The sequence below is a fragment of the Brachyhypopomus gauderio genome, unplaced genomic scaffold, assembly GCF_052324685.1.
Source record: "Brachyhypopomus gauderio isolate BG-103 unplaced genomic scaffold, BGAUD_0.2 sc78, whole genome shotgun sequence".
NCBI lineage: Eukaryota > Metazoa > Chordata > Actinopteri > Gymnotiformes > Hypopomidae > Brachyhypopomus > Brachyhypopomus gauderio.
The window spans coordinates 1,116,312-1,142,690 of NW_027506899.1; the positions used below are offsets into that span (position 1 = coordinate 1,116,312).

The 26,379-nt window shown below is 39.0% G+C and overlaps 1 protein-coding gene and 2 long non-coding RNA genes across 10 annotated transcripts; 1 reads left to right on the plus strand and 2 right to left on the minus strand.

Moving 5' to 3' along the window:
* Nucleotides 1-7,272: 7,272 nt before the first annotated feature.
* Nucleotides 7,273-16,888, minus strand: LOC143492522 (uncharacterized). 4 transcript variants are annotated; one of them, XR_013125259.1, is made up of 9 exons: nucleotides 11,490-16,888; nucleotides 11,230-11,345; nucleotides 10,660-10,751; nucleotides 9,941-10,031; nucleotides 9,634-9,844; nucleotides 8,975-9,332; nucleotides 8,686-8,892; nucleotides 8,391-8,576; nucleotides 7,273-8,289 (listed from the first exon to the last, which is right to left on the minus strand). It is a non-coding gene; the product is annotated as an uncharacterized LOC143492522 (long non-coding RNA). The 4 variants fall into 4 exon arrangements; XR_013125260.1 differs by having other exon boundaries at nucleotides 8,686-9,332; nucleotides 9,634-9,696; XR_013125258.1 differs by having other exon boundaries at nucleotides 8,686-9,332.
* Nucleotides 16,889-16,912: 24 nt separating this feature from the next.
* LOC143492523 (uncharacterized) lies at nucleotides 16,913-25,722 on the minus strand. 5 transcript variants are annotated; one of them, XR_013125265.1, is made up of 9 exons: nucleotides 25,587-25,722; nucleotides 25,303-25,465; nucleotides 25,072-25,207; nucleotides 24,826-24,956; nucleotides 24,509-24,733; nucleotides 21,637-21,738; nucleotides 20,220-20,245; nucleotides 19,018-19,072; nucleotides 16,913-17,223 (listed from the first exon to the last, which is right to left on the minus strand). It is a non-coding gene; the product is annotated as an uncharacterized LOC143492523 (long non-coding RNA). The 5 variants fall into 5 exon arrangements; XR_013125266.1 differs by having other exon boundaries at nucleotides 24,509-24,606; nucleotides 24,826-25,207; XR_013125262.1 differs by having other exon boundaries at nucleotides 24,826-25,207.
* On the plus strand, nucleotides 22,388-25,974 carry LOC143492520 (uncharacterized). The gene is made up of 3 exons (XM_076990852.1): nucleotides 22,388-24,762; nucleotides 24,847-24,992; nucleotides 25,082-25,974. Exons 1-3 carry the CDS (start codon nucleotides 24,435-24,437, stop codon nucleotides 25,820-25,822), a joined length of 1,215 nt encoding a protein of 404 aa, XP_076846967.1. The 5' UTR covers nucleotides 22,388-24,434; the 3' UTR covers nucleotides 25,823-25,974.
* Nucleotides 25,975-26,379: the final 405 nt, after the last annotated feature.

Sequence of the window (26,379 nt, forward strand, 5' to 3'; positions counted from 1 at the left end):
CACATGTACCTATTGGGTGTCTAGACCTGCACATACATTTTGGCAGACATGCACACCTAGGTGGCGCTATAACTGCCAAAAAACTCTCCTGCCCACACCGATTGCCCAAATAACTCCAAACTTGGTACAAACCACCACAAATGGTTGTACTGTGAATATTTTCATTTTCCATGCTGAACATGCATGCTGATGCAAAGGTCATTCTTTTCCTCAAAAGAGCTAGAGTTGAGCCTGTAATCGGGTCTGGCCCATTAGCTCAATGGGTAGAACAAGGTGCTCCCGGCCACAATGCATGTGGACAATGGCGGTTCGAATCCCGTGCAGGGCAGCACACCACCATAAGTTTAAAAAGCTGCAATTTAGATTCTGTTTTTTTAGCAGGCACTTCATTCACGAACGTGCTTCATATACTTTCATATACATTTCAAATACCTTTACATGATGTACCAGTGGGTGCGCAAATCTTGCCAAACCTCAGCTTGGACCCCGTAATTGCCGCTTGCGGCTATATTTATTATTATTATTCTTTTTCTCCGCTAAAACGCGTTGTGCAGCCTAAACCGTAAGACCTACAGACTTCTCCTTTGGCCAACTTGTAGTACTCCTCTCCGCTACTCAGGCGCAACACGCCAGCCCGATCCGACCATAGGTGGCGCTATAGCGCACAAAATCGCATGAAAAAGTTTACACAGGTGTTTCTCCTACACCGTATGTCCTAGAGATAAAATTCAAACTGCATCTGATCAGGCATGAGCTCATCTAAAAAAAGTTCCATTGAAGCTATATGCTCCGCCCCTTACATGTCGAGCTAATTTGCATAATATGCAAATACGCACACATTTTTGAGCGCGTACTAGTCCCTGGATTTTTCACATACATGCACATATGTGGTATCCAGGTGTTCAGAAGAGTCTGAACTTTAATAGTTATGGAGCCAAAGTGCACATTTCTGCACATGGGCGTGGCCACATGCATCACAAGTCAAGCGTCGAAAATTCCTTCGCCAAAAATCCACATTTTCTGCTGTATCTCAGGCATACTTTCATGTATTCACTCCAAATTTCACACACATGTACCTATTGGGTGTCTAGACCGGCACACACATTTTGGCAGACATGCACACCTAGGTGGCGCTATAACGGCCAAAAAACTCTCCTGCCCACACCGATTGGCCAAATAACTCCAAACTTGGTACGCATCATCTATATGCACCTATGACACAGGTCCTTGACCTGCACCATCATATGTCCAATATGGCCGCCGCTATCGACCAATCAGCTTTCAGTACACCTTTCACAAGCTTATCATATGCCAATTAACATGAAACTCACATATTATGTTCATCTACACACCCTCTAATACATATCAAAGTATGACGGGAATTGCACCACTAGGTGGCGCTATACTAGAAATTCCTGAATTACTCCTACATGCTTTCATGTAGAAGGACAATCATGATCTCATATGATTCTATGCAAAATCACTAACAACTTTGTAATTGCAAGTGCTTTGCAAAAAAGTACAGATTTTTGTGTATAATCCAATACATATAATTTACACTTTTCATACTAGTCCTAGGATTTTCACTCCATCACCTCAAATCACATATTATAATATCCAGCAGCATGTGAAATACAAAACTGGTGGAACAAATTCTAAGATTCTTGCAATTTAATATTTTTCATATGCATCACAATGGTACCGTCATGACATATGAACTGCATATTTCAAAAACTCCCCTATATAATGTCTGATTGTTGTGAAAATGGACAGACACATTCAGAAGACCACTGAGGTGATATCTGCCAAGTTTGTGCCAAATCCATCCACAAATGGTTGTACTGTGAATATTTTCATTTTCTATGCTGAACATGCATGCAGACCAAAGGTCATTCTTTTCCTCAAAAGAGTTAGAGTTGAGCCTATTCCAGTCAGACCCATTAGCTCAATGGGTAGAGCAATGTGCTCCCAGCCACAATGCACGTGGACAACGGGGGTTCGAATCCCACGTTGGGCAGTATTCCACCATAAGTTTAAAAAGCTGCAATTTAGATTCTGTTTTTTGAGCAGGTACTTCATTCACGAACGTGCTTCATATACTTTCATGTACATTTCATATACCTTTACATGATGTACCAGTGGGTGCGCAAATTTTGCCAAACCTCAGCTTGGACCCCGTAATTGCCGCTTGCGGCTATATTTAGGGGTCCAAGCACCAGCGGTGCTGGAACCCTATTGGTTTTGTTCCGATTATTATTATTATTATTATTATTAGGGGTCCAAGCACCAGCGGTGCTGGAACCCTATTGTATTTGTTCCGATTATTATTATTCTTCTTTTTCTGCCCTAAAACGCATCGTGCAGCCTAAACCGTAAGTCGTACAGACTTCTCCTTTGGCCAACTGGTCAAGGACACCTCCGCTACTCAGGCACCCAACGCCAGCCATATACGCCTATAGGTGGCGCTATAGCGCACACAAACGCGCAAAAAATTTTCACGCCTACACCGTATGTCGTAAACAAAAAATTCCAATTGCATCTGATCGGCCATGTTCCATTCTACAAAAAATAAAATTGTGGCCATATGCTCCGCCCCTTAGATTTCGAGCTAATTTGCATAATATGCAAATACACACACATTTTTGAGCGCGTACTAGTCCCTGGATTTTTCACATACATGCACATATGTGATATCCAGGCGCTCAGAAGAGTCTGAACTTTAATTGTTATGGAGCCAAAGTGCACATTTCTGCACATGGGCGTGGCCACATGCATCACAAGTCAAGCGTAGAAAATTCCTTCGCCAAAAATCCACATATTCTGCTATATCTCAGGCATTCTTTCACGTATTCATACCAAATTTCACATACATGTACCTATTGGGTGTCTAGACCTGCACATACATTTTGGCAGACATGCACACCTAGGTGGCGCTATAACGGCCAAAAAACTCTCCTGCCCTCCATGCTTTCATGTAGAAGGACAATCATGATCTCATATGATTCTATGCAAAATCACTAACAACTTTGTAATTGCAAGTGCTTTGCAAAAAAGTACAGATTTTTGTGTATAATCCAATACATATAATTTACACTTTTCATACTAGTCCTAGGATTTTCACTCCATCACCTCAAATCACATATTATAATATCCAGCAGCATGTGAAATACAAAACTGGTGGAACAAATTCTAAGATTCTTGCAATTTAATATTTTTCATATGCATCACAATGGTACCGTCATGACATATGAACTGCATATTTCAAAAACTCCCCTATATAATGTCTGATTGTTATGAAAATGGACAGACACATTCAGAAGACCACTGAGGTGATATCTGCCAAGTTTGTGCCAAATCCATCCACAAATGGTTGTACTGTGAATATTTTCATTTTCTATGCTGAACATGCATGCAGATCAAAGGTCATTCTTTTCCTCAAAAGAGTTAGAGTTGAGCCTGTAATCCAGTCAGACCCATTAGCTCAATGGCTAGAGCAATGTGCTCCCAGCCACAATGCACGTGGACAACGGGGGTTCGAATCCCACGTTGGGCAGTATTCCACCATAAGTTTAAAAAGCTGCCATTTAGATTCTGTTTTTTGAGCAGGTACTTCATTCACGAACGTGCTTCATATACTTTCATGTACATTTCATAAAGCTTTACATAATGTTGTGCCAGTGGGTGCAAAATCTTGCCAAACCTCAGCTTGGACCCCGTAATCGCCGCTTGCGGCTATTTAGGGTTCACACACGTAGTGTGGGAAACCTATTGTTATTGTTAGGATTTTTCTTCTTTCTTTCTTTCTTATTAGGGGTCCAAGCACTGAAGGTGCTGGAACCCTATTGTTTTTGTTCCGATTATTATTAGGGGTCCAAGCACCAGCGGTGCTGGAACCCTATTGGTTTTGTTCCGATTATTAGGGGTCCAAGCACCAGCGGTGCTGGAACCCTATTGGTTTTGTTCCGATTATTATTATTAGGGGTCCAAGCACCAGCGGTGCTGGAACCCTATTGTAATTGTTCTGATTATTAGGGGTCCAAGCACCAGCGGTGCTGGAACCCTATTGGTTTTGTTCCGATTATTATTATTAGGGTTCACACACGTAGTGTGGGAAACCTATTGTAATTGCTCGAATTTTTCTTTTTTCTTCTTATTATTATTATTTTTCTCCGCATAAAACGCATACTGCAGCCTAGACCGTAAGGCCCAGAGACACCAAACTTGGCAGAATGGTGTAGTCTCTTTGCGAGACCGTGCTAAAGTACAGAGACCCACATTGGCCTGATGGTGGCGCTATAGCGCACCATTTTGCGTTTTGGTCCATATCTCCCAAACCGTAGGGCCTAGAAACAAAATTCCACTTCTGATGGATTCCTTGGTTCAAGCCAAACAAAAAAGCCTCAAGAACCATTAAGCTCCGCCTACTTAGATTTTTTGCTAATTTGCATAATATGCAAAACCTACTTTTTTATACTAGTCCCTGGTTTTTCATCCGATCACCACAAGCTTGGTATCAAAATGTTCAGAAGAATCTCATTATCAATATTCCTGGAAAAAATTGTGACATTTGCATACAGTGTCGTTGTGACATGTCAATCAATAGCTCTGGGGCGTGGCCAAATTTACTTAAACAGCTATATCTCAGCAACGCTTTGACGGATCTTCATAAAATTTTAACAGTTGTTAGGGCACATGACTCCGAGGTCATAGGTCAAAGCTGGCCACGATTGTCCAATAGGGGGCGCTATAACATGGGAAAAACTGTTTCTCAGAAACCATTAGTCACATCAAGCCAAAACTTTACAGGCATCATCAGGGGCCCAAGTGATATCAAGACACACAATGATGACATCATCACTCAAAAAACATGGCCGCCATGAGCCAATTAATTTTTATTTGAATTAATTGGCCATTTGACAGACTTACCATTGGCCAATCAACATGAAACCTCACCACTGTGCATATCTCAGGACTATGTGTCATGCTGTGCAGTTTTGAAACATTTGGCCACTAGGTGGCGCTATTTGTGAAAATCATGCATAACTCCTTCAAATTTTCACTTAGGAACATGCAACTTGTTGCTTATTATTCCTTGCAGTAGTCCTGACAACTTTGTAATTACAAGTCTTATTAAAAAATGCATACTTTTGTCACATTCATCAATTGTTTGAAAATAGCTCTTTAGGAACTAGTCCTAGGAATTTGATCCAATGATGGCAAGAATGGCATAGCCATAATCTGTAGACATTGTAGTTAAATAATTGTGGAAAAAATGTTGCATTTTTATTTTTCTGATTGGTCCATTTTTCCATTATATCCTTCTGGCCATGCCATAAATGACCTTTATTGCTATAACTCATAAACCATGTAAGTGATCAACTCCCAATTTGAAATGCTTTTATACACTGAGGTCCTTGTGAGGTAGGCCAAGTTTGGTTCAAATTGGCCTGTCGGGGGCGCTACAGTACCCAAAAACCTAAGAAATCATAAAAACTCATGCAGCAATCTTGTTATGCAGAATACAGACAAGTAATGGGGCTTGTATGATTCAGATCAATGAGATCTATAACATTGCAATTACATCTCATAACAAAAAGTGCATTGCCTGACCAGAAATGAACCTTTTAATTGACCAAAATGTTCTATTGCATTACTGAGATTAATGAGATCAGTATGGTAGTGCTTGGGCTCCATCTAGTGGCCAAACACCGGAACTGACTTTAAAATATTGCTCAAATGAAATACCACAGAAACACACACAAAGCTGATCTCAGCATGTGATTTAGTTCTGTGATCTAAATCATTTTGCCAATACAATTTCTTTTGAACCTTTTGGGCTTTAAGTGCCTCAAGTTGGCCTGTCAAGGGCGCTACAGTACCCAAAAACCTAAGAAATCATAAAAACTTGTGATGCAATCCTGTTATGCAGAATGCAGACAAGTAATGGGTCTTGTATAATTCAGAACAGTGAAATAATTAACTTTGAAATGACAACTCATAATAAAAGTGCACTGTCTGACCATAAATAAACCTTTTAATTCACTAAAATGTCTTATTTGTCACTATAATATCAGTATGGTAGTACTAAATTCCAGAACTGACTGAAAACTATTGCTCACATGAACCACACAAACACACTTACACTCACACAAAGCTAATCTCAGTATGCGATTTAGTTCTATGATCTGAATAATTTTTTTCCAATAAAATGTATTTTTGCCTTTAGTGCCTCAATGGCCTGTTATTTGTTGATTGGGTCCATCTATATATGCAGTATTGTCCATGTCTACTGCCTGTTGGATGATCTGCTGATCTGTGGATTAGTCCTGAACTTTTATGATTTCCTAATTCTTCTGTGCACAGAATAACATGAGTACTTGTGTTCGTTTTGCCTGTATTGTAAATTACTGCTTTTCTGATCATATGAAATAAAAGGCACCGCTGGCCAAAAGGTCAAAATGTGCAAATCTGTCCTAACAGCTTTGTTAAAGATTTATATTCATCATTGATAACATGTGACACTAACTACACTGCACTGTATATATTTACCAAAGGTATACAAACCTCTTTCATGCAATAACTGTCAAAAGTTGCAAATTATTTGGCCAGTAGATAGAGCTGTGAGACAAAATTTGAAATGCGCATATAGTTTTTAGACTTCTCCCTTCCAAAATACAGCACATTTTTTAAAGGCCAAAAGATCAATGTTTTTAAACTCTTTCATAAAGTTCTCATGATATGTGGAGATCTCTTTATACAGGCTATGTGCACTAAGTATCTGCATTCAAGAGGCTTATTTCCAGAGGTGGGCATTGCAGGTTCAGGAAGTAAAAGTCACCACCAGGATTTTGCTCAGGCTTCCTGGATTGTGTTGATTCCACATTTTACCTGGATTGCACTAATTAGAAAATCTAGCAAGCTTCAGTAATATCCTGGTGAAGACTTTTACTTTCTGAACCTGTAAAGTCCACCTCTGATTATTTCACCTCACATGCTCAAAGTGATTAAGGCCTTTGGTCTATGGCCTTTGTATCTAACCCTAATCCCAATTTTCTAAAAACAACAAGTGTGTATGTGATTTTTATTTGCATAAAATTGTCAGAACATTACATTGACAAACATTTTCATATTTGGGCTCTATTTGAGACCAGTGCAAATTGTCAATATAATAACACAAGAGAATGTCTTTATAAACATAATGTATTTTATTTATAACTGACAATCAACACAATGCAAATCTTTTCATGTTCAGTGTAACAACTAGGAGAGAAGGCTGAATGCAAGTGCGGACTGACCAATGATTTAATTTAATGATTTAATTAATGATTTAATACCAAAACAAATACATACACAGCACACAAAACAGACACCAAGAATAAATCAAACATCTAACATATGAACCAAACACTAACAGAAATAACTGGGTGGGCAAGGCTAAAGAAAAGGAAAGACAACAAGCAAAATCACACAAAGTACATCTAACAGAGAATGCAAAATACAAGGAGTACACACAGACTAGTATTATAGACACAAAAGACCAAGATACCAAATAACATACCACATAGGAGACTAAACGCAAGACTTAAATACACTGACCAAACAAGAGCCTCAACAAGACACAGCAGAAAGAATAACGAGGGGCAGAAAACAAGGCAGGGGAGTGAAGACAGAGACAACTAGGAATTTCAAAATAAAAGACACAAACACAGAAGACATGACTGACAGGAGGGAGGCAGGACTGTGACATTCAGTCTGTTTATTTGAGACCATTTCTTTAAAAATATTGATCTAGATCAATATAATTAAAAAAAGTTAATAATAATGTATAGTATAACTATTGTAATAATCCCTCACTAAGGAGCTGAGGTGCCCTGTACTGGTTCACAGCAAATAAAAGAAACATCAGATAATAATACAGTCCACAGTAAATTTAAATTTTGTCATTATTGAGTTCAAAGCAGACCTGTAGTTAGTAATCACAATATGTGTAGACATCTATATATCTCTATATCTATATGTCTCTACATCTATATATCTCATCTATATATGTGCAGTATGCAAGCAGCTTTACAAGCGCATGGGTCCATATCCCTAATGAGCAAGCCAGGGGCGACAGTGGCAAGGAAAAACTCCCTTGGCAGGATTAGGAAGAAACCTTGGGAGGACCAAGACTCAAAAGGGAACCCATCCTCCATTGGGCGGCCCAGCTAGTAGTCACAGTCCCTCCAATATGGAAGTTGAGCCTCAGGTAGGAAGGACTTGTGTGACTGAATTCTCCTGAAGAATCATCTGAGCATATCAAATAGAGTCATAGTTAAGGTGCAGCTGTGACAGTTAGAGTGAAGTTGTTTGTCTGGTCTCTAAAGGAATATGAAATATGTTTAGCATACCTGCAGCAACACTTGTATCACAGACCTGTCCACCTTTTAATTCTGTGATAGAGTGTATGCCAATCCACATGTGCTAGATGTGACATCATTGGTAGATGACTGTAACATGGTCCTACAGTGCACACTGATGAATCATTGATGCCATCAATACCACATGCCTTGTGTAAGGGAACCCTCCATAAAGATCTGAGCACATCAGACACAGACATGGTTAATGTGCACCTGTCACAGTACAATGGTAGTTTAACTTTACATAAAGATATGTTTGTCTCCAAATTACAATAGAACATCTTACCTGGTGAACGCAGCAGATACCAAATCTGTCCATCTCTGTAATCTGTGATAGCATGCAAGTCATTCCATATGTGCTTGATGTCACATCCTTGATAGATGACTGCAACTTGTCCCTGGCCTTTAGAAGGACATTCCTGGCTTTCCTGTATGACACCAGGTTCCCAGAGATGTAGGCAGCACTGACCACTCTTTGACCAATAGCTCCAGCCTTTAATCAGGAATTTTGGTTTGTGCAGGATTAGATGTGAAGTTAAATGTCCATGTTTATTGCTTGTTGGAAACTGTATTACCTGTGGATTCAGTCCTGAAGTATGATATTTGTCAACAGTCCTTTAACAGATGATTTGAGAACTGTTTTGCTTTGTTAAACATTTGGCCTGTATTTTATATGAATACCTTTATATTTCATAATAAAATAAAATAAATAATACATACAATAAAATAAAATGCTGTGAACCAGTTAATAGGGCACTCTCAGCTCCTTAGTCTGTTCCCACAAGAGGCCGTCCAGATAGTTTACCCCCTGTATCCCCCACCCCCCACATCGTGGACGCTTCAAGTTGTGCCTGACTTAATCAAAAGTTTTAGTTCAAAGTGTCACCAAATTGTCAGTAAAGTGTCAGCAAACCGTCAGCAAACGTTAAGTACCTGAAATTGAAGATTAATGAAAACAGTTCAGTACAACACATTCATGAAAACTGAAATATGTTGGCATAACAGAAACACTGACATCTTCTGCAGAAACATCTTTGATATATACATGATCAATCAAAGTGCCATATTCAGTTGTTGGTTCTCTTATAACCTGAGTAAAGCCATGGAGTTGCATAGTATTACTGATTGTACTTGTTACAAAAAGATTTTCATTGAAATCTCCCATGATCACTTTTCTTCCTGGGAACCTGTCAATATGAGAAATCAAGTGTATCAAGTTATTTTGAAACATTACCAGATTGTAGGAAGGAGGTCTGTACAGAACTGCCACTGTTGTATTCAGCTGAGGTAGGATGAACTGCAGGCATTCAATGTTAATGCATGGTAAATCAACAATACTACAACCAGTATGTCGTTTATAATACACACCAACTCCACCATGTTGTCGATCCTTCAAGTCAGCAAACATCACCTGACTAGTGTCATATGAAAAACATCTGGGTTTACTATAGAATGAAAATTCAGATAATTCAATATCAATGTTGCAATCATTTGGTTGTAACCAAGTTTCTGTCACACAGATAATGTCAGCTTCCATGTACCTCGTATCATGTCTCAGGTCTTCCACATGGCATGTTAGTCCTTCAACATTGTGCAGAAGAATCTTGAATGACCCACAGGGAGGTGGCAGCTCTGTCGTTGGTTCAATAAATAAAGGCATGTTATGTAATGACTGTTCAATGTCTTCTTTGGCATAAATAGCACTCTCTTTGAAATCTTTTATCTTAAGCCCTTCCAAAGATGTTACACGACTCAAGGCCACATATGCTTGTCCTGCTGCAAATATCTTTTTTAGTGACACAACAGCTTTTTCCACAGTAAGACCTTGTACTTTGTGAACAGTGCAAGCCCAGGCTAATTTCAGGGGAAACTGACGTCGCATTCCACCACTTTTTGTCACTCTTTCTTCTTCAGGGAAAATAGGAGTGGCTTTTTCAAATCCTGGTTTTAAACAAGGATGTTTTGCTCTTAATTTATGTCCTATTCTTTCATTTTCAAATGTGACATATATTTTGGCTGGAAAGTCATCTTCAGAATCAAAACACACTTCAGCAACTGTACCAAATGCACCGTTTACAAGTCCGTCTGCCACATCGATGTTTTTAAGAAGCATAACATGAGCATTTACAGCGATGTGAAGAGATTCTGGTAAAGACGTGTGGGTAGTATGAACATGATGTTCATGCATTTTTTCCAGCCGACCTGTTTTTGCAATCTTTTCAAAGTCCTGTGCATGAATGATAGTAATGTCTGCACATACCTTCTTCAACATGTTTGCATTGTGATCATCCACTTCAGCATTTGTTGCATAAATATACAGAGCAGTACTGTCCAGTTCATCACCTTCACCACCTGTTTCACATAATTTCAACATATTCACATCATGTTCTGACAAATTATCTTGTCTTTTGTGTTTTCTTAAACGACTCAGTAACTGAGCAAACTCCATGTTTTTTTGTCTCATGATTTGTGAGAGCTCAACCAATGCAAAGTGGTTCTGCCATAGATTTACACCTTTAGGCTCAGTGTATAGAGACTTTCCTTTCACAGGAGAAAGTTGATAAAAATCACCAACTGCAATTATAGACACATTTCCAAAAGCAGAATAATCTCCTTGTTGTTTAATTTGTCTCAATCTGCCATGAATATACGATAAGAGTTTGTGATCAACCATTGAGATTTCATCAATAATGACAATTTGTAGATTTCCCAATTTAGCTCTCAGTGAATTTATCTTTTCATCTCCGAGCGGTTGATAAGGCAGCGTTACCTCTGGTGATATAGAGAAACAGTTGTGTATTGTTGCAGCGTCGATGTTAAATGCACTTACACCAGTTGGAGCTGTTATTAACACATGCGTCTCATCTGGATTATCTGACAATCGGGACAGGATGCGACATGATTCATAGTATATTGCTTTGATTAACATGGATTTTCCAACACCACCTGGACCAGATATAAACACATGAAATGGCTGCGGGTTTTTAGCAAGTGTCTTTTCTAAACACCAATGTCGAATTTTGTAAAATATTTCAGACTGTTGTTCGTTTAGTGAACGAAGCACGTACATTGCTTCCTCTTTTCGCATACCTTTCTCTTTTCCTATAGCACAGCGTGGTTCGGTTGGTAATAAATCAGGTATGTCAGCAGCAGAAATATTTTGCTCTGTTTCATCAGTAGGATTTTCTTTTTTGTCAAGACATTCTAAACGTTCACGTTCGTTCTCTGGACAGATTTCCGCCCAAGCATCTTCAACTGGACCGTTTCTCTTTAGCTGTTCTTCAGCTTCGTCTATTGTGTCAGCGTCTTTCTCGAAAAATGACATATTTAAGTCTACTATCGTTTTGACTGATTGGACTTCTTCATCAGAATATTTGACAAACCCAGTCTTATAAAAATCCTCATAAGTGTTGAAAGTTGGTGGCTTGAGTTGACAATCCAAATAATGAGGCAAAAACAATTGCAAAATGCTTTGATAATGCTTCTCTGGATGTTTTGTGGGTGAAAAGCGAGCGTATCGCACAACAGCAGCATCTGTTCGTGTCCGTTTCCTTATGAATCCTAAGCTTTTGTCCAACTTTATGGCATCACGAGCTGAACTTTCAGATTTTGACAATATTCTGTACTCCGATGCAAAACTGGCTAAACACATCTGGGAAAATTCGTCAGTTTTTGGTCTATATCTGTATCTGTCTGTGATGCTGTTCATCCATATGTTTTGATTATCATCATTGTCATATTCAGCTCGCGTTTGTATTACGTGAAGTGGAAGACTCATTCTCACTACGTTATCACCAGTAGGAATAAATTGCACTTTGCGAGAGGCTTCTTTCAGTTTCATGTTAGTAAGTCGGTACACACTTTCCTGAGCTGAAACTTCACGATTGTGCAAAAATACACTTCCGAGCTTCCGTAAAGCATGTTTAGCGTCAAGGTTACCTTGTTCTGTGGCTTCTTTTTGAGTACGTGACAAAAGCAATCCCATCTCTCTCTCAGCTTTGGAAATGTAAGAGATTATATACACAATGCAGGAATATGCATCGACTACAAACTGAATGTCCATATTTGCATTCCAACAACGTATAAGATCTCTGTTGTATTGGTTTACCCATATGTCACCTGGTTTTCTCTTTAGGACAAAAGTAGTTTTTCGAGACACTCTGATGTAAGCAGCTTCAAATATCTCTTGACTTATACCAAGCGAAGCAAATAACTCCTCAGTAGAATCAAAGATAAGATCTGTATTCAATAACGCATCTTTTACTTTTTTCATGATAGCCTCTGCTACATCTTTTTCCATTGAAGGCATGTTATTACCTTTGGCTGATTCCACATAATTCTCATCTTTCTCTTTAGCATCTTTTTCAGGATTGTCAGTTTTACGCCTTGTTATAAATGTTCTGCTACTCGGTGCACGTGGAAAGTTAAAACGACAAGTGGTGCGGTTTTTTTTGCATGATTTTGAATGTCTTTTGCTGTGTTGTTGTACACTCGAAACAATTTCATGCATTTCTTTGTCATCCTCCGATGGCATTTCACATGTCACATAATGATCTATAAATGACACAACTTCATCATCATCATTTTTGTCCACTTGAGGTGCATCTTTGACCCAAAACAAGCAGTGAGTGTGAGGTGAGCCACGCTGTTGAAATTCAACTCTGTAAAAATAATCAACAATTTCGCCAATCGGTTGGGCTTCAGACATAATCACATCTTTAAGGAAACAGTGGAATCGATGTTCAAACATCCTGGCTGCTGTGACAGGGTTAGTTTTTAATAGAGCACATCTTTCTGACCAGTCTAGATCATCGGTAGATGTTTCTCTCCCCTCTTGTTTGAGAATGGTTTGTAATAATTCTGGCCAACGCAGATCAGCAGATGAAAATGAGCAAAACCATGTGGGAATACCCAGTTGTCGTACCATTGCAAACAGGTCTTTTTGAACACTTTGCCAGAAAGGGGGTGTACCACGAATAGGTCTTAAGAATTTATACCCTTCATCAAAATTGAAAATGTTCTGCAAGGCTTCTCTGTTAGTCAACATTTCTGACGTAATCACAGGTTTGTTGCGTGTATCATGTCCTTTTCTCAATGCAATAGACACATTTGATACAATCTGATTTAACTCTGACAAATATTGACCATAAAAAATGTAATCCAAGTTCTTTGCAAAACGTCCGTCTGCGTTGAGTATTCTGGTGTTCAAATATCTGCTCAGTGTAAGTTTCTCTTTTCTGTGGTCATGAAAAGTACCCACACCATTTGGAAATAGAACTGGAAAACACTTCGCCTCATTTGAATGATCGTTCAAGAGCCTTACAGGATTATTACCTTCTGCAGGTGCCACAGACATTATGCCATCAAAGTGCTGATCCAAAACCTCTTGTGCAATATCAACAGGTTGTAAACAGGTATCCATGAACATACCGTGCTGTTGTCTGTCGTGCAAGGTTTCATCTATATCCACATCTTCAGATTCAATATTCTCCTCAATGTTTTCCTCATCAACATGCTGTGTACATGTGTAATCAGGCTCTTGTGTTTCATGTTCAGTTTTATTTAGTGGATTGACCCAGTCATTATTAAACGTCACATCTCTGTAAAAGTCATTATGTTGTTTGAGGTACAATAATGCATCCTTGATTTTTTCTGTATTAACAAATTTGTACTCATAGTGCCCCTTGTAAGTCAATTTCCTCTTTAGTTTTATGCGAATCATCAAATCAACATTTTCTGTTCTTGGTAGCACTTCAGTTACATCTGCAATGTTAGATGGAACACACACAACAGGTCCATGAACACCATTCTGTCCACCTTTTGGTAAAGACACAAGCCTCATGAATGGAATATTCATCCCAATCAGATGTTGTTCAAGTGAGTTCAGATTGTGCAGTTCAGGTGGAATTGGTTCTAGTGCAAGATTGTTCATAACACTTTCTTCTGGCATTTTCCCATTAAGAATCTTTCTGTGACATGTGAAGCAAATCCACAGTGATCCAGCAGGGCCAGTTTGAATGTTACACTTAGGAACACATGTATGACTACATCGATGTAAGTATGTGTCAGTAATACATCTCTCTGCTATGGAAACAACCTCCTGGGCTTTGTTGAGATATGTATCTTTTCTGCATTTGATTACTTGATTCTTGAACAATAGTCGATGGCATACTGAACACACATATTCAGGACCTGTACTTATTTTCTCTCTGAACTTTTCAATCACATAGTTAATATCTTTGTGTTTCTTTTTTTCTGTGTCCTGTCTTTCTTTACTTCTGATTTTAGTAGCATTAGCGTAACAGCTGTCTGTTTTATACCTCGCAATACCAAGTTGTTTTTTAGCTGCTTGATGTTGTGCATCGGTATGATAAGCTTCAAAACTCCTCTCCATACTCCTCTGTTTCGTAGCTGCTTGATATTCCGGATTGGTATGATAAACTTCTAAACTCCTCTGTTTTTTAGCTGCTTGATGTTTATGATCGGTATGATACATTTCTAAACTCCTTTGTTTCTTAGCCGCTTGAAGTTGTGCATCGGTATGATAAGCGTCAAAACTCTTTCTTTTTATAGTCTCTCTGTGATGTTCATTTGTAGAATATTTATTAATACTTAATTGTTTCACGTGTTCCCTGTGTTCCATGTCAGTGGCATATTTGTTTACACTTGCTTGTTTAACTTTTCCTCTGTGTTCCATGTCAGTCGCATATTTGTTTATGCTTAACTGCTTATTCCGTTCTTTATGTTGCAAATTCGTTGCGTATTCAACAGTGCTACGTGTTTTGACACTATCTCTGTATATTTCATTTTCACGGTATCGTTTCAGTGTTCTCTGAATCTTTTCCTCCTTTTTCTCTTGGCTTGTTCCATATTTGATTCTCCGTTTCTCAAGTTCAGAGCGATTGCACTTTGTTTCTGATTTTCTGCTGTCACATCTCTGTAAACATGCGGCACAGGTCTGTCCATCAGGAACTTTAACACACGTCACTACTTCATAATGAGACTCGCTACAATGTTTGAGGTATATTCCCGCATCTTGGTCGCAACTATTGCACGATGAATATTTTAGCCACGTATTTCTAGTGAATGTAAATATATTGGTAAAAAAAAGATCGGCTGCAGCTTGTATTTCAACTTCAGTAGCCCAGGTTCCCACGTATTTCATTCGGGAAGTAGCAAGATAATTTGCAACAGATGAAAACCCTTGTCGAAGACAGTTAATGTACTTAGATTCGTTTCTCTCCATTTGTGTAGTTACAGCACGTCGTATTTTTCTGTGTTCTTTCTCACTTCCGCTAATTGCAAATGCCAGTGATCTGAATAAACAGTTACCGTCACCAATGATAGTTTTCGTTTCACAAGGATCACCCATCGATACTGGCACGATCAGGTCTCTACGAGCATGTTCGATGTACACAACGTTTTGCCTTAAACATAATGTCTTCTGCTGTTTCACTGTCAATGGACAAAACTGAAAGCATTCACGGTGTGTGTCGCCAATCAGCACGTCACTGTCATTTCTCACAGATACATCGGTAAGGTTGTTTACATGCTTTATTCGTTTGCCACCATGCAATTCGGGTACTGTTTTCACCTGGGAATCGTTTTCAGCTGCTTTGCGTTTACTTTGCACGTTTCCTTTGGTATAGGGTTGTGAACGGTCAAATGCGTCACCTTTCTTAGTTTCATTTTCATTTGTGTTACGATTTCGTTTTAGCGCACTGCTGTAGAGCTCTCGGTGTGTAGTGACAGACAAATCACCTTGTATTTTCTCTTCCGCTGTGCTTCTGCCAGTTATGTTCACAACAACACCAGTGACTTCAAATTGTGCTCCTTCAGCTTTCAGTGAAATACCAAGTATCATAACGTGTTTAAGTAATGATTCCATGTCAGCATAAAAAGCAGCCAAACTCTTGCCCGAATCAATACGTGCACCGTTTTCGCTTCGTGAATGAGAGTCAATCAGCACATACCAGGAGTCTTGTTTAATGATAGCACATGTATTCTCTTTAACAGTAAACAAACATGCTTCACATTGCATAAACACTCTTCGGATTGCCTCATCATGTGACATAAGAACGTTTTGTAACGGTCCATATTCAGTGACGCCAAACTTCCCAGTAAACATTTCATCATGAAAATTTATTGAAAAGTCATATCCACACACAGTGTATTCTGTAGGTACATCTGTAACATATAAATAGCCCAATGGATCATGAATTTTGCCGGCATCTCTTATATTGCTGTAGAATCTGTCACCATTCAGCAGAACATCATCAAGGTCTCTGATTGTCCAAGAAAGCACATTTTTCACTTTGTTAGTCATGATGGCAGTAATACTATTTGCAACACATTGTTTGTTACTGTTTATGCCAAACTTTGGATGAGCTTGATGAAAAGAACCTCTGAGCATATCCACATGTACACATTCATCAGAATCAGTTTTGCAGCTTGTATCTGGTAAGGTATTTGGCAAGTATTTGGCAAGTGTATTTGGCAAGGTATTTGGCAAGGTATTTGGCAAGGTATTTGGCAAGGTATTTGGCAAGTATTTGGCAGCTTGAGTTTGTAAATGGCTTTGAGGAGTGCTCTTCAGGAGCACTCCCGTGTCAGTCAGACCTTTTTTGTCAAGGGATGAAGGCATAACCCCGTCAGTCAGAGACGAGATCTGGTCTGCAGGACAGCTGTGGCTCACAGGAACAGTCTCAGTCAGGACCTTTTTGTCAGGGGAAAAAGCCAGAACCCCGTCAGTCTGAGCCACAAGCCGCTCCGCATTTCTCCTCCTGGCTGCAGCCGACCTCAGCGAAGCTTTAGTGCGAGGCATCTGAAAATACAAACACACAACCAGTCAAAACCTATGATGTCTATCCCAACATGACATACTGATCAATCAATATTACTTAATACAAACAGCACGTATCAAATCATAAAAAATAAAAAAAAAGTAAAACAAAATCAGAACAGACATTGTATTCGTGACAGGTGTATTCATAACTAATTTCTTACTTGCATACATTGTTACAGTATTGCATATAGAAATTACTGTGAAGTAAATGCCTTCCTAACACCATGTTATACAAACTAATCATTACTTTATAATCAAGGGACTTGATTCAAGGGACCATTTCCACTAATGTACATTTTTCAGAATACAATGAGCAAAACCACGCTTTACTGCTCATTTAAATGCTGTATAGCTTTAAAACAAATAACCACATCAGAATACTTGATCAGACAAGCTTAAGTTGCAAATATGTACATCACCAAAGACTTTCAGCTCAACAGTTTAAAAATGTATTGTGTGTGTGATGAGTTCAGCAGGCTTTGCTTCAACAGGACATTCTTGCTTCTTCCTTGGAACACCAACATTCATTCATCATCTGATTCAGGAGTTTGATATCAGCAGGACCTGTGTAACAGCTGTTTCATATACTCTACTTGTGCTAAGCACTGATCACTTAGTGTAAATATAAATAAACAATTTAACACATTAAATGTCTTTGTTCCAATAGCGTAGTTAGTCTAACAGACAAGTTAAACAAAAACATTCCATTTGGTTCCACTTTAGCAATTAAAACATATTACCACATAAATGCATTGTGAAACAGAATTTGTATTATGAAAATGTTGCTGGGTGTTCAGAATGTTATCGTGCCCATGCTAACTTCTAAGCATTAATTTCAATAGTAGTTAAATTAATAATACATTGTTCAGCTCATCATTTGTGCACTTACTCAACTGAACACTAAACTCAACCATGTTTACTCACTATATAATAATTTTGTATATCACCACTCAACACTAAATCAACTTCACAGCTAAAATGCATGTGTGTGTGTCATCTTCATACAGCAGGCATTGCTCCAAGATTAATCTTGTGTGTGTGTGGCACATCATCCAGCAGGCGTTGAGTGGCATCCTCAACCAGCAGGCGTTGAGTGGCATCCTCAACCAGCAGGCGTTGAGTGGCATCCTCAACCAGCAGGCGTTGAGTGGCATCCTCAACCAGCAGGCGTTGAGTGGCATCCTCAACCAGCAGGCGTTGAGTGGCATCCTCAACCAGCAGGCGTTGAGTGGCATCCTCAACCAGCAGGCGTTGAGTGGCATCTTCAACCAGCAGGCGTTGAGTGGCATCTTCAACCAGCAGGCGTTGTGTGTGTGTGTTATTATTCTTGTGTCTTAATTGTCACACCAACAGCACATTTCACATCTTTCAAAGTTGATCAGTATCATGTAATCAGCAGCACATGTGATACCTGTTGCACATACTCACAACTGTATTACCATTTGATGGGCTATTTTATAGCATGCATTAAATATATCTAGCACAAAAACTATACATTCACTGCATTAATGTGATCAAAAGTTTCAAACCTCAAAGCACAAGACAGGGTACACATTGAACAGGACTTTGAGAAGTTGGAGCTGCGGTTTCTGAGTTCTCTTCTATACATTTTACATTATTGCTTCCAAGTGTTTACATATCACTACAGATACTCATCATAAATGAACAATTATTCTGCAGCACATCAACTACTCTCACCATTCATTGTGTGCACTGTTTTATAAAAGTATACCAGTTCAACCACTGTTCATACACGATACACTTCGAACGTACCTTTAAAGTGTTCCAGCACAATTCTCCTTCACCACAATTCTCCTTCACCAACAAGCTATTCATACAAAATAGACAAAACACATTTGTAACAGTTAGTAAACATTAAGGGGTTAAAAATTTCATATGTATAATTTTAAAAAGCTGCTATAACGACATGAATCATCAATTGGACAAACACTTAGAATCTTTCTATTCTACTTAAGGCTACAGTTATACAGCATTACTAAAGCCCCATACTTATCAAGTTATTTGGCTAGTGTATATAAGTTTATCTATGTTAATTTTAAAATGAAAATGTGAAAATAATTAAAATATTAGTCCATTCTAACTTCTAAGCATCAATTTCAACACAGGTTGTTAAATTAATAATACTATATAATAATTTTGTATACACCACTCAACACAAAATCAACTCCACAGCTAAAATGCATGTGTGTGTGTGTGGCATCTTCATCCAGCAGGCGTTGTGTGTGGCATCTTCATCCAGCAGGCGTTGCTCCAAGATTATCGTGTGTGTGTGGCATCTTCAACCAGCAGGCGTTGTGTGTGTTATTATTCTTGTGTCTTAATTGTCACACCAACAGCACATTTCACATCTTTCAAAGTTGATCAGTATCATGTAATCAGCAGCACATGTGATACCTGTTGCACATACTCACAAGTGTATTACCATTTGATGGGCTATTTTATAGCATGCATTAAATATTTCTAGCACAAATACTACACATTCACTGCATTAATGTGATTACTGCTGCATAATCTTTAAACTATTGGACAGAATATTCATGAGCCAATTAAACTGTGAGAATGCATCAAATTGTCCTCAACACAGAATACAATGAAGACTACTTCAAGACATCCGTTACACTGCAGTTTACTCTGTTCCAAATAGGAGTATAAATTTAGTCTAGGCAATAAGCAGATTAACTTACTGTACCTAATCAAGTTTCAAACCTCAAAGCACAATTAAGACAGGGTACACATTGAACAGGACTTTGAGAAGTTGGAGCTGCGGTTTCTGAGTTCTCTTCTATACATTTTACATTATTGCTTCCAAGTGTTTACATATCACTACAGATACTCATCATAAATGAAGAATTATTCTGCAGCACATCAACTACTTTCACCATTCATTGTGTGCACTGTTTTATAAAAGTATACCAGTTCAACCACTGCTCATACACGATACACTTCAAACGTACCTTTAATGTGTTCCAGCAGAATTCTCCTTCACCAACAAGCAATTCATAGAAAATAGACAGAACAGTTAGTAAACATTAATGGGTTAAAAGAATTCATATGTATAATTTTAAAAAGCTGCTATAACGACATGAATCATTAATTGGACACTTAGAATCTTTCTATTCTACTTAAGGCTACAGTTATACAGCGTCACTAAAGCACCATACTTATCAAGTTTTTGGGCTAGTGTATACAAGTATGGTGTCAATATTAAAATGTGTCAATATTAAAATGAAAATGTAGCCTAACACGCATGTTCCACACATTTTTCCACAAAATTCAAATGCAATAACTCCATTTACATTTGCAATGTGATAGACGTCTATTCATATTTCACATACATTTTGGTGCTGACAAACCACCGACACAAAAAAACATTCACATTCAGACTAGTATAAAAAAGCACAAATTGCCTCTGCAAGCACGTACATTTTTATACACAACGTAAAAAATTATATACATAACATACTCATAGTCCATTATTTTGACTAAAAAAATTAAAACCTGTGCGTGACTTCAAGTTTTCCAACGAACACAAAACATGCATAGCAACACTCGACCCAGCAGACGCTTCATTTACCCAAATACACCATTATCTGGGCTACATTAAACCATATACCCGCATAAGAATAAACGTTTAAACGAATCGCCCGATTGTACAGTTATAAATCAGTACATGTAAGTGCTACTACTTCACTACATCTACAACCACGCCTACTCAGCCAGCGCCCTCGTGGTCAGCTGCACTGGACGCCGCCATTACAGGCACAAGACCCACACGCCATCTTAGAGCAACTACAAAACCGCTCTTACTCATACATGTACAAATCATGTATACTTGCTCATACATGTACACTGCAAATATATGTAACATCAAATAACTCGTTTTCATGAAAGAACTAGGCAATATAAATGAAAACTGATGCCACTCTGGACAACTACAACAGCACAAAAACGCCACGCTATCATACGCACGGAACATGCTAGCGTTGTACTAGCGAACGCGCTAACAACGTTATAACATACTTTAATCCTTTATTTAGCTAATTTGCCATCTCATACACTAAAACGTCCATCTAAACACAATTAACCAAACAATCTAGAGCAAAAATCCGACGTCAAAACAACACATTTCTGACATTTGACTAATCGGACTAGCATGCTAACCGCAAAGAGCATGATAGCATTGAACTAGCACACGCGCTAATTACATTATAACATACTTTTATTCTTAATTTATCTCATTATCTCCCTCACTAAACTTTACGTACACACAGGTAACTTTATCACAAACAAGAACATTAACCCAGCATATTAAAAAACAGCACATTTTAGACAATTGTCTTACACTACTTAAGAGAGCAAAGCACATCTTACCTCAACAAGAGCAGAATGCACGAAAGAACCTGATCGCACGTGCTAGGGAACATTCTGGGGCGGGGCCATCGACCAGAACAGGATACACGGGCAGCAGACACCCTTCAACAACCACAACGACTTTAAGTCCACATTAGTCAGTCTTTTAACGCAATCACATTTGTTGTGATCCTAATATTTATGATTCTAAAAATCAAATATTTAGAAGTAAATGTCTTGTGTGGTTTTCATGTCCCATGGCCTCAAAAACGCACACACACAGCCCTGTAACTTAAGTAAACATGCACTCACTTTCTTTATTATACTTGGCTACCACAAGAACACCATGACAAATCAAAATCAAAATTAGTATTTCTCAGCATGTTGATCAATTCTGTTTTTTTATTTTTTATTTAGCCATTTCTTTTGGTCTCATTGGCCTATTGTCAATCAAAACATATCACATATAGCATCAACACACATAAATCTGCATACAGTATTCACATACTACACATGGTCCTTTCTCCCTCTTTCTGTATCACACACACACACACACACACACATGGCTACCAATACATTTCAGATGCTTACTGCCTTAGCCATGTCTACCCATAACTCGGTGACTAACACACACACACACACACACACACACACACACACACACACACACACACACACACACACTTGATATTTAGCTTATTTTTCCATGCACACTAACACAGAACTACCTCTATGGTTTATATCCATAACCATTTCCAACACTGATATTTAACTTCTTTTCTACAGCCATACACACAAACCTAATCTCAGCATGTGATTTAGTTATATGATCTGAATCATTTTGCCAGTAGAATTTATTTGGATCATTTCAACCTTTAGTGTCTCAAATACCTGTTGTTTGTTGACAGAGTTAATCTATGCAGCATTGGCTGCCACTTCTCACTGGTGTGTGTGTGATTGGTTGTCTGCGACTTGTACCTGAGTTAACAATTGTAAAGCGCCTTGGGTATCCTAAAAGGTGCTATATAAATTGAACAGTAATTCATTAATTCATTCAATGTCCAAGCCTGCTACCTGTTGGTTAATCTGATCTGTGGATTTGTCCTGAACTGAGATCATATCATTCTGTTGACAGATTAACCAGAGTACTTGTTTGTGTTGTTACAGAATTTGCCTATATTGTATATGAATGCTGCTAGATGGTCCTGTGAGTTATTTCAGACAACAAACAAGCAATCTTTTACTTTATCTTTATTTACAATATAAACCACCACCACAACAGTTTTTACAACAAACAATATTTCCTGAACAAGTGGCTCAAACACACCCTACATCACCATGATCTTCAGTCTGTGTAAGACAAAAGCATTAATGCAAACAGCAAAAAAGAGCACAGCAGTCAGCTTAAAAAATATTAAAATGTTTCACATACTGCAGTGAAACAGTGAACATAAGCATTTGATCCAATTGAACCAATGCATTCATAAAACTATACAGACATATAAACACAATCTTCTTCATCTTTCGGCAATTCCTGTTTAGGGGTCGCCACAGCGGATCAAAATCCTCCATCTGGCCCTGTCCTGAGTGTCCTCCACTGACACACCAGCCACTCTCAAATCCTCTACCACTGCATCCATAAACCTCCTCTTAGGTCTACCTCTCCTCCTCTTGCCTGGAAGTTCCATCCTCAAGACCCTCCTACCAATATACCTCTCCTCCCTCCTCTGTACATGTCCAAACCATCTCAATCTCGCTTCTCTAACTTTATCTCCAAAACATGCTACATGTGCTGATCCTCTAATAAACTCATTTCTGATGCTTTCCTTCCTCATCACTCCAAATGAGAATCTCAACATCTTCATCTCAGACACCTCCATCTCCCTCACCTGTCTCTTTGTCAGTGCCACTGTCTCCAGTCCATACAACATAGCAGGTCTCACTACTGTCCATTTGTCATTCCTACCACACATCTCACTGCTGTCACACTGTTCTCATACATATTCTGCACTACCCTCACATACTTTTCTGCTACTCCTGACTTCCTCATACAATACCACAGCTCCTGTCTCGGTGCTCTATCATAAGCTTTCTCTAAGTCAACAAACACACAATGTAACTCCTTCTGTCCTTTCCTATACTTCTCCATTAACACTCTCAAAGCAAACATAGCATCTGTGGTGCACTTAGCTGGCATGAAACCATACTGCTGCTCACAGATCTCTACCTCTCCTCTAAGCCTAGCTTCCACTACTCTTTCCCAGATTTTCAAGCTGTGACTGATCAACTTTATTCTCCTGTAATTACTACAGCTTTGAACGTCACCCTTATTCTTGAAAATCGGCACCATTATGCTTCGTCTCCACTCCTTAAATATATAAGCACAATAATAGCAATAAAACTTTATAACAACTAAACACTATTTTAATGTCCTTAAATAGTTAATAAAAAGCAAACTAGCATAATTTGAACAAAAACATTTTGTTGCTCAGAAGTGGTACAACCAAATCACCATACTGATATTTTCCCTAATTGCTGAACAACTATCCACCTACAATATATTTGTCATCAAAAGAAACAGTCCCAGACACATCAAGCTGAACTCCCCAGACAATTTGCTGCCCCCATGTGGGTTGACCGAAGGTCAAATTCCTTTGGCACTGCATCTCACATTGAACATGACACAATGTTGCTAACGTGTCCCCTCAACAATCAATTAACCTACATGTGTACAGCTGTTCTGTAAAACGCACAGGTGTTCACCTCGTCGGCTAATGTAACAACTTTGCTTCAGACCCAGACAGTATTAATTAGCTCAAATGAAACAATGTTGCAGTTCACTGCTAGAAAACATATATACGCAAGACCGTAAGATCAGATGCCCTGCACGTACCTTACTCTTTACCACGATGGCATCTCCGTCAAAACGGGTACCGGAAGATACCGAGACTCTCTCGGGATATATACATTCTGTATCGCCCGTCCGATTGTCTGCGAACAACAGCGAGCTCTTCAATGCAGTGCTACAAACGGGACGTGAAGACTTCCACGACACTGTGGTTTTCAGCGCTCGGAAGAGGAATGACTTCCTCCAAGCAGCCGAAAACGGCACTGCGATCTGCTTAAAAAACGTCAAAAAAGCTTTAAGTAAGTTTTCTTTACAGGAACTCTTATAATACGAAAATCTAGTCACCATTTGCTTATGTTTACCTGTTCGCCTTTGTTTTTCAGGTTTCCGGAGCACTTCGGAATTTGACGTTATCGTCAGTCATCGCACCGAGCTGACGGTCACCGCTGTCTCTTTCGCCAGGAGGACACCCCCGCCTCCGCCTAAGACAACACTGCGAGACGTGCTCAGCATGGCAGCAGGCAAAAAAGTACGTAATTTATACAACCCCCTTGCAACATTTACTTTATCTCACCTACACAATTTGAACTAAAACGTTCCCTACTTACACTTTTGCAGGTCAGCCTTATAGAAGCAAAAGTCCTGGCCTGTGACAGAATGACCGACAGGGTGAACATCCGCGGCACGGAGCGCGAGCTGAGGACGTGCACCATCTCTGACGGCACTGCGAACATCACCCTCCAGCTATGGGAGAAACACATCGACGCTGTACGCGCTCAATCGTCATACGGATTTACTTATCTTTCAACGCGCTTTTACGAGGGGAAATGTCAACTTACCACAACACTCAACACCGCTGTGGACAAAATACCGGACTTGAATGTGTCAGACACACAAAGCGCCTCCGCTGAACCAGCTCTGACAACCCTAGTCGCCGCAATTTTGGCACTGGACATTAAAGCATCGACGTTGTGCTTAATCTGCAACACCAACCAGCAAACCCTGGATGAACGTAAAAAATTTCACCGTTGTGAAAAATGCAACTTCTTGCAGACAACGTCACGTTATTCCAAATGGATGCGCGGCACCGTCAAAATTAAAGCGGATAACGAAGAATACTCACTAACGGTGACCAATTCACCTCTCGCCGCTTACATAGCTCAGTATAATCTACAATCATTCACACTTGTCGAGGAGCTGGAGGAACATTTCCTTGACCAGAAAATCCTGTCGTTCACCTTTGACAAGCAGCTCCGCATATGTGAACTCAGTCAAATTTCACCGCCTAAACCGCCACAAGAACTGTTTACCGCTGCGTGCTCCGTTGATAGCTCCCCTTCCACAAACGCTACGGTTTAGGTTCCGAATAGCCGTAAGCCCTAAGCTCAGTTTGGTAAGTTCTTGTTATTTAAATGCTTTTTGTAAGTTTTATCGTTACGTATTGTTCCTACATTAACATTGTTCAGTTTTGCATTTTCAAAAATATTGTATGGATGTTGGTGTTTTTTCAATAAAAGATTTGCCTTATAACTAGACATCATCTTCAGTTGTGTCTTTCGAAACGCGGCAATTTTACACACAACAAAACGACGTTTGGGTTTTACTAAAAACTCTGGTTTTAAACAACCTTTATTGGTACAACTTATTTTCGTGCATATCCTTGTCTAATCAAACGGTCAACTGTTTATTTACGATCCCAAACTACTTGCAAGTCTAATTCAGCACTGCACCAAATCTTGAACCGCATGTTTACCACTCAAATACTTTTAACATGTTATCTTATCTTAACCTTTTAGTTTGAACGTCAAAAATCCGAAGATATTTTACAAATTACTTCTCTTATGGTTGTAGCGACACTGAACGAGTTATCCTGCTGTTCGCCTATTGAATTAAAATACTTCAATGTAGTCGCTATA

Coding starts and splice junctions, on each gene's coding strand:
- LOC143492520 (XM_076990852.1), top strand. CDS start 24,435: ATGAAACAATGTTGCAGTTCACTGCTAGAAAACATATATACGCAAGAC. Junction 24,763..24,846: donor AAACGTCAAAAAAGCTTTAA/GTAAGTTTTCTT, acceptor TTTGTTTTTCAG/GTTTCCGGAGCACTTCGGAA. Junction 24,993..25,081: donor GCATGGCAGCAGGCAAAAAA/GTACGTAATTTA, acceptor ACACTTTTGCAG/GTCAGCCTTATAGAAGCAAA.